Below are 9191 nucleotides of genomic sequence, written 5' to 3'. Positions count from 1 at the left end.
CTTCATGTACACATCTGCATGAAATATCTGTGCATCTGTGTGGCTCAGTTCGTTTATAAATCTTTATTGGTGCTTACTGTACCTAGTCTTGTGCTAGGCTTTGTCTAATAGAGTGGTATAAAATATGGAGCTGGCCCTGCCCATCTTACTGCAGGGAACTAAGTGCTCCACTCTGCTTTCTTGTACAAAAGATGGCATACAGCAAAGAGGACTGCAGTTAGTAAGTGCAACAAGGACTTAGGAGAGAGGGAAAACTTCTAGAAAACAGGCTAGGTAAAGGTTAGGGACCTGGAAAATGGCAGGAACAGGGCCCTTGGGGAAGGGCAGTTAGAAGAGACTGGTTGAGCAGGGCTGGCGGGAGGGCTGCTAGAAAGAGGTGGAGGACCCCCGTGCTGTGCATCTCCTGCAGGGGCCCCTTTGCACACCAGCTCTCCTAGTCTCTGCCTCTCTCCCTACCCTCCTTCAGCTTCTCTCTCTCCCCTACCACCCCCTTCTACCCTGGAGACAAGCAGACCCCCAACCACCACAATCACCCCTACTACGAGCATTAAAGCCAATCCATGAAGGGACCCTGTTCCCCCTTTCCAGGTCTTTTTAAGAGCAGGGATTGAGTTCATGCCTGCTCACCCACCCCAATGAGCCCAAGCTCTGGACCTAGTAGTAATCCTCGCTCTCTTCACTCTCAGCCTCCTCCTCGGGAACCAGGTTTAGTGACCGCAGCTGGGGGATGCCTGTAGAGTTCAGCTGATCTGCAAACACACGTGGGCAAACGAGAGAGAACAGGGAGAGAATAGGAGAGAGGGACTGTCGGTGCCCATATATCCCAGTCTGTGGGAAGGCTATGCTTATGTGTGCACACACATGCACATACACAAGTTGTTTGTGTATGTGCACAATTGTTTATTACGCACATATCCAAGGGCCCTAATCCAGCACCATCCTCCCAATCCCCAGAGTTCAGACCTCCCTCTTTACCTGGTGTGAGCACTGTCAGGCTAGCAGGAGCCTCGACCTGACCCAAGGCATTGCGGGCAAGGCAGCGGTAGGTGCCCTCATCACTGGGACGCACAGCCTGGATCTGCAGCCAACCAGTCACCTCAAACTTCTGGGGTCCACCCCTAAACTGGAGCCAGACAAAGAGTCAGCATGCTCCTTTTGAGGGGGGCCCTGGGAAGCCTGAAAGAAGCTTCTGCTCCCTGTCCCTACCTGCACAGAGATGTGGGGGTCATCTCCTGGCAGCTGGATGTCCAAGCCGTCCTTCCTCCACTCGATGGAGGCCATGGGGTAGGCAAACACCTCACAGCCAAAGATCACGTCCTGCCCTGTCACATTCCAAATGTCGTATGGGTGTGACACGATCTGGGGCTCTGGGGGTGGAGGTGGAAGGCCTGAGAACAAGGATGGCATATCCATCCCAGCAAGGACACGATATACGAATTACTGTGGACATGCTTGTGGCAGAACACAATGTATGCTGAGGTCAATACACATCCATAAACACAACATGACACACAAATACATATAATGTGTATGCTGGCACACACAAAGATGTGAACACAGATATGGAGATGTACATGCACACGTGTACACACAGAGTGCCATACAGACATGATGCCCAAACACACAAGCACACAGACCCACACCTTAGCTTGGTAGCCACACTGTCCCTGACTGCTCTCTTGTCCTCATTCCACCCTGGGCGGGGGAGGGGGCGCCTTCTCTGCCTTGCTTAAAACCAACACCTCCCCCCTTCCCCATTTTCAAACCAGGCCCAGTTCCCCTAAACCTGAAGAACAGCCCTTCCGCCACCTCCCCACCCCCCTGGGAAGGTCTCTTTGGCAAAGGCAGAGAACCTGAAGCCAGACCCCGGGCAGCAGGCCAGCAGGCAGGAAGCCCTGAGGACTAGGAGAAACTCTTGGGACCCCCCGCGGGGTGTTTGTTTTCCCGCAGCCCCAGCCAGGCCCCACCAGAGCAGGGGCTCAGGAAGTGAAAGTTACTAAAACTGCCAAAGAAAACTCCAGGCTTGAATGGCCCCCAGCCTTCGGGGATAGGGCGAAGGAGAGTTAGAAGAGCTCCCACCTTCACTAATCCCTAAATGCAGAAAAAAGGAGAGAGGTGAGGAGACTGGGTTAATAAATTGCTCTGAGAATCTGCCCAAGCAAAACCTGATTGCATCTCACAGGAACCCAGGTCTGGTAAAGTGTGGGAGTCTCTTCATTCTCTCAATTTTGAGCAACCATAGTGTGCCTGCACCCTCGGAGGGTTTGATCTCGCCAGCAGTTCTGGAGCTTTCCCGGCTCAGCCCACGCAGCTTGCCAACAAAGCTCGGGACCCCCACCTTCGGGCGGCGGCCTCTAAGGACCAGTAGAGGGAGCAGGGTCTTACACTGAACTCGAGGCCTCCCCGACCTAATTTTTTGCTCTCCCCTGGCAGAGGCCAATGCTGTCGGGGGTCGGGGAGCAGTGCCTCGAGGAGGCCCAAGTGCTGGGGGTAGGGGACCCGAGCCGTGCGTACCCGATTCGCAGGGGCCCTGGTGCGCTACAGTGAGGTTGGCTTCGGGCCGAGCGCGGGCGGCCTCCTGCAGCCGGCAAATCTGGGCGTAGGTGCGGCCGTCGGACCCGCAGAGCGGGTGCTGCGAGCGGCAGGCACACAGCGGCTCCGGCACCTCTCCGCGGCTCAGGTCGCCGCCTGCGTCCAACCGGCACTCAAGCTGCTCGCCGCAGCGCCCGTAGAAGTGAGCACTGGGGTCCAGGTCGCAGAGCTGGCCCTCGAGATTGGCGCATTCCCAGCAGCAGCCGCACGCGTCGCGCACCCAGCCCGCCAGGCAGCCGCGCGGCGCGGCGCACTCTTCTGGCCGGCAGGGAGCGCAGCCCTCGCCCTCAGCTAGCAGCCGCAGCCAGCCACGCCGCAGGTAATCCGGGCCTGGGGATGGCCTTGCGCCGGTCGGGGGCGGCGTCCGCACCACCAGCAATAGCAGTAGCAGGGGCAGCGCCAAGGCAGTTGCCAGGGACTGCGGCATGGTTAGCTGGAAGCCCTGTGAGCACTCGGGGCATCAGCGCGTTCGTGGCACCCTGCCAGGGACGGAAGCCAGGTCAGGAGGTCAGAAACAATGCCTATGCTGAAAGACCAATCTCACTGCTCTTATATCAAAGCTTGACCCTAGCATTGGCCCCTCCTGCTACCTTGAAGTAGACCCCCAGCCTCAACACAGAGGCCCAGTGACTATAGGAGTTATCCAGTTATGCCAATGCCAGTTGGCAATTAATTGGGCTGTTCTTGGGAGGCTGAGTAGGAGTGAGGAGAGATGATAGGAAGGGGTGATAAAGCTCAGGCGGAGGCGCGCGCATACACACACACACAGACACACGCACACCCCGGCAGCCTCACCACCATACACTATCCAACTCCAATGCTCATTGCCCCAGATAAGGATGGGCATGGACGCGTCCAGAAGTAAGAAGTCGTTAATGGGGGGTGGGAAGTGTGCGCGCGTGTGTGTGTGGCGGGGGGATGGGGGCGGTGATGGCCCTCGCGTGTGGCCTGGGGCCCAGGGCCCCAGGGCGCTCACCTAGTGTCCAGGACTGGGCCCTTGGGAGCAGTCGTGATTCCAGTCCGAAAAAGGAGGTGATGGAAAGAAAGCAGAGGTGCACGGTCAGCTGGGCCCGCCAGCCACCTCTGCTCCCGCCTCAGGATTTCTGAGGTCCTACGGATTTGGATTCAGAGAGCAGCTCCTCCGCCCCCTCTCTCCGCCCCTCGACGTCGCACACCCGCCTTCCCCCTAGTTCTGAGGCTGCCAATTTTATGCAGCCGCACGGGACCTTGCCGGGCCATTTCCCCCTAGCCTGGCCCAAAGTCACAATGAGAGCAGAGGAGCCGTAACCAGACACCGAAGCTGGGAGAGAAGGGTGTGTGTGTGTGTGTGTGTGTGTGTGTGTGGACTGGAGACGGGGAGTCGGGGTAAGGAAGTGGCTCAGAAGCTCCAAGTTTTGGCTGAAGGGCTAGGCCCTGTGCCATCTGACTTTACAGTCCCTGGGGTAGTCTGCATAATGGGGAGGCGGTAGGGGCTCTGGTGCCAAGTCATTTTATGTCGATGTCTGGGCGCTCCTGGAGGGCAGGGCCAACCAACGTCGCCTCCCCGCAGCCCAGGGCCGGCTTCCTGGGAGCAATTGCAGGCTTGCCCACCCAGCTTCACCACCGGGGCGCGGACCGGAGACGGCGCTTACGTCTCCCCTCCTCCTCCCTCCCCACATCCGGCAGGTGCTTCGACCCGCGGATGAGCCGGGTGATTAGAGGTTGGAGGCGACCAGCGGCCGCAGGAGAGGCGGGCGGGGAGCCTCCCTGGCGGGCGGGGCTCAGGTCGGGATTACAGGTTATGGTTGCGAAGCTGGCAGGGCCGTAGGCATTCTGTCTCTCCGCCGCCAGCAGCGCCACCGTGGCACTCAGGGCTGGGGGAGGGGAGAAGAGACTTCTTGCAGGCCCGCCCGCCGAACACGGGTCGGCCAGGCCCCGCCCCGGCCTGTCCCAAGCGGTTTACAGAAGCCACGCCGCAGTCAAGCTGGTAGGGGGCGGAAAGAGCCGGGTGCAACCAGGGAGGAGGCGGCATTTAGTCAGGCCTGGCCCGGGCAGCAGCCCCAGCACGGCCCACTGGGATGGGCTCCGCATGCGCACTGGGGCCCCGGAGAGCCAAGCTCGGGAGGCGGCCCGGGACTCTGCCTTCGAGGAGCGCACCGGGGCTCGGCCAAGCCCTTTCACTTAGGGGCTCCCGAGCCACGCAGATGCTATCCCTGGCCAGTGGGATTCTGATGAGATGGGCGAGGACAGCCTGTCATCCGATCTCACACTCAAAAGAGGGACGGGAAGCAAACTTCACGCGAGGTCTAGCAACTGTCGCGAGAATCAGAATGGGAAATCTAGAAATTCAGAACAGGAAAAGCCCGCGGGTTTTAAACCGCAAAAAGAGTGGGCGGGGCCAGCTGTGGCCGATAGTTGCGAGTTATCCCTTGTCCTTGTCCTTGAGGGCAACGGCAGTGTCGACGTAGTGCTGAAGTGAACTGTCAGAGAACTGCAGGAAGGCCTGAACGGCGACTTGCGGAGCTGACAAATGGAGCCACCCAAGGCGGGGGTGGTCCCTGGCCCTGACAAAACACCAGGCGGAGATCGTTGCCTGGATACAGAGTGGAAGCAGTTCGGGATCTCTTAATGAATTGCTACGGGTTTCTAAGCCCTGGAGCCGATTTTTCAACCGCAATCTCCACGGTCCTAGAAACTCTTCACTTACCCACTTTATAGTAGCCGGTTGTTTACTTTTGGTCTTTGCTATGCTCTAAGCCTCTGGTAGTAGAAATCGTGCTTAACTCACCACAGTATCTTGTAAACCTAGCCCCACACCTAGCGGCACAGTAAATTCTCGGCAGATTTTTGTGGATGAAATGTGAAAAACTTAGTTTCTGAGTGTTTAACCTAGATTTTTCTGAGTCGCTGATGGAGACGACTAGATAGACAGGGAATGAGCGCCCTCTGGTGGGGTCGTGGTTGGTGACGAGACCATAACCGTGCATACAAAAAATACCAAAGATGTTGACCATATGGGGGATCCACTTTTATTAAGTAGAGGTTTTGTTCTAGGAAAACAACACATATTGTAAGAATACTTTTAGAAGGGAGTTGTTTGAGTAAGACACAACTTGATAGTCTGGATACATTTCCAAATCCTTATCATCCAATACTTTATCCATTAAGGCTCCAAAATACAGCCAGTAACAGCCATAGGAATCACAAATAGTAAAGAAATAGCAAAAGATTTTCCACACTCATATTTTGGAAATGTTGATCAGTTTAACGGGGTTCACAGAAAACTGTTGGGCCAAAGGAAAAGGATTCTCTAGATGATGTGAGTACTGCAAGGAGAGAAGCCAGGTGGCATCGTCTTTTGCATTTACATGAGGAAGACTAGATTCAGACAGAAAAGGTGAAGTTAATGTTTGTTGAAGAATAGATGGTCCTGCCTCTTTCCCCTTCTTTCCTGCAGATGCTTGTACTGAAGAAGGAATGAGGTATACAGTGTAGTCCTTTGCTTTCCACTGTGAATCCTAGCCTCGTGTTCACAGGTTATCGGACTTTCACTTTCTTTCAGCCACTGACACATAAAATAACTGTGATATAATGATAGAATGAAAAAGGCTGTATATAAATGAACAACAGATTAAACAAGGCATAAAAAGTCAGAGTGTAACTTGGTAAGAAATTACTTGGGAGGATCCCATATTTTAACCTGTCACTTCATGAACTCTGTTTTGACACAGCTGGTGAAAATAGTGGGGCTGCAACTTTGAGGAAGAAGCAGACGTGAAGCAAATTGTCCATACTGACCTATCAGAGATGTATACAGAGGAATTGTGCTTCCTGTAAATATTAGAATCAGTTAAGTCAAAAAAGGCACAACATAAATTATTAAGATGACATACTTTGTAGCTACCTACTACGTATGACAAACAGGTAAACTCAGTCAAAGTGAAAAATATGTGTAGAAAATAGTGAAAAATAGTGTAGGAAGGTAAGGTTAAGAGAAGAGGAGAAGTATATGGATACTGATCACAACTGTGTAAATATTTATCATATATTTATCATCAAGGGCCAGGTGCAGTGGCTGACGCCTGTAATCCTAGCACTCTGGGAGGCTAAGGCGGGTGAATTGCTTGAGTTCAGGAGTTCAATACCAGCCTGAGCAAGAGCGAGACCCTGTCTCTACTAAAAATAGAAAAAAAAATTAGCCAGCCATGGTGGCTCACACCTGTAGTCCCAGCTACTCGGGAGGCTGAGGCAGTATGGCTTGAGCCCAGGAGTTTGAGGTTGCTGTGAACTAAGCTGATACCACGGCACTCTAGCCTGGGCAACAGAGTGAGACTGTGTCTCAAAAAAAAAAAAATCATCAAAAAACACCCTAAGAGAATTTGGAATGAGGCTGAGTAATGACTGAGTGTAATATTCACTACTCCTTTATTCTGTAAAATTATTTTTCATAATAAAAAAGTAGAGGCTGTTTTTATAGGTAAGTTGGAATGTTGAGATAAGTAGAAAGTTGGGACAGCCAGGTAGGAAAATAAACATTGTAATTCACCTACAAATAATGTTACAAAATGAAGGCTGGAATAGCTAGGAACTGGCTCTCTGGAATACCTAGGCATTAAGGCAAATTGAGTGAGCTTTAAGATTATCTAGAAAGAAATCAGGCCTCAGTCTACCTTTCTTCCTATTTCTCAGAAGGCAACTCCCTTATATCTACTTTTTGCTTGAAGACAGTTTTCTGTAGGTGAGGCCAGAGAGATAACTTTCTGCTGACACTTGTACATTGATTCTTCTTTCCTTCCAGCAGATTCCCAAATTTCTATCTCTGGTCTAGACCTCTTTCCCAAGCATCACCCTAATACATCCAAACTGATTAATCTACTGCTGATGTTTTCTTCCAAGCAGCCAAGGAGGAAGCCCGTAAACAGCTCCAGCCTGCATCATACTTATGTCTCCCAGAGAAAACATCAGCATATCAAATCTCAGAAATCTTTTATTGAACAGGAATTCATCACATGGCCAAAGAGTTGCCACCCTGGACCAGGAAACTCCCAGTAGCAGATGTAGTCAATGTTCACCCATTTACATCAGAGATTACCTGCAGACAGTTCCTGCAGGATATCCTGGGTCTGTCTGCCTGAAGGAGTTCTCTGGCTCCTACTAGAGTGAGGTTGGCCGGCACACAGGACAGGCTAGACATGCCACATAGGTAACAACTCGGCAGCAAGCCACATCCAATGAGGGACAAAGCTGGAGGACAAATACCCCTGTTCCTTTCCTTTCAGGGGGATAATTCTGAGGTATCTTCTGTACAGTTTTGCCAAAGGTCTCCAGTGAGATTGAGTCCCAGTTGCCTTCAGTGGTAACCCATTCATTAATGCATCTTTTATTTGGTTTTCCTCCCCTCTGTTACTTCTCTTCTCCCTCACTGTGTTTTCTGGGATAAACTCCCAAATAAACCACTTGTACCCAAATCCTTGCTCAGGATCTGCTTCTGAGGAAGCAAAACTAAGACAACCTTTGTAAAGGGAGGAGGCCATCTCCTGAGAGCCCCAGAAAGACCATGTGGGCTAGGAAGAGATCTTGGACCCCAAAACCACACTGTGACTAGATGCTTGTTCACACCGCACTTGCAACCTTTGCTCTTGAGAGATAACAGAGTCTAGTGTTGGCATCTGTGGAGAGTTTGGAAATAGGTTAACATTCAAGAATCCCCTGAGCTGACCATTTCACTGAAACCAAGGAAGAAGCTGCTAAATGTGTGCTCAGAACTCCAAGCAAGAAATAGTGGGTGCTTTCTCAAGGGATGGTGGGAAATAAAGAGGACTAATTCATCAGCCAGGAATACTTGGCTTTTAGGTAACCAAACCACGTGGAGAATCTTGGGTCCCAGTGGAGCATCAGAATGTGATTGGTAGAATGCCGCACATGTTCAGAAGTTCATAGCTTTACATTTCAATGTGCTCAGCCTCACCAAACCCTGAGTTCCTTCTTGCCTTTTCTATAATTTTCCCCAAGGGTAAGGTACAGGAAGAAAGGTAACAAAAGGTGGCATTTGGGAGAACTGTCCTGCAAACCTCCCCCTGGCTCTGTCCCCTGACTGGGGAGATGCAAGTGAGGAATTTTTGAGTAGAATCATACAGAAGTTGATAAGCTTAAGAAGTGTGTAGAAATATGGGGCTTTAAATTGGGGGTCAAGGTCTCCTGGGTCCTGGAACTTGACTTGCTGTCACACTCTCCTCTACATTTAAAAAGAATTAGGATGTACCATAAGAGACGAGGCTGTTGTGACCCAGGTCTTGTGCTTTTGGAGCTGCCAAGTGGTAACACTGGCCCAGCCACCAGGCACTGTCTGCAAAGGGGGCAGCATCTGCAGTGGGTGGCAGCTAAAGGGGCCCCACCATCAAGGAAAGGCCTCCCAGGAGAAGTTTTTATTTTGACTTAGAATCCAGGCTTCCAGTCTCAGCTTTGCCAGCAGCCGAGAGCCATCTGAACCTCAGTTTCTTCTGAGAAACAAGAGTGAATTCAGACTTCAGACATGTTATATTCAGAACCATGTTTTTAATTTTCTGCTTAATTGCTAATTTTTTTAATATATATTTTTTTAGAGACAGGGTCTTGCTCTG

The 9191-nt window shown here is 51.8% G+C and overlaps 1 protein-coding gene across 1 annotated transcript; it reads right to left on the bottom strand.

Moving 5' to 3' along the window:
- Positions 1-654: 654 nt before the first annotated feature.
- On the bottom strand, positions 655-3053 carry KAZALD1 (Kazal type serine peptidase inhibitor domain 1). The gene is given in 5 exon segments (XM_069460999.1): positions 655-749; positions 976-1123; positions 1207-1367; positions 2515-3025; positions 3027-3053. Coding segments are annotated over 5 exon segments (942 nt in total).
- Positions 3054-9191: the final 6138 nt, after the last annotated feature.

This window comes from Eulemur rufifrons, chromosome 28, assembly GCF_041146395.1.
Source record: "Eulemur rufifrons isolate Redbay chromosome 28, OSU_ERuf_1, whole genome shotgun sequence".
NCBI lineage: Eukaryota > Metazoa > Chordata > Mammalia > Primates > Lemuridae > Eulemur > Eulemur rufifrons.
The sequence above is the reverse complement of the archived record's forward strand: the minus strand, read 5'-3'. Positions and strand labels throughout refer to the sequence as shown.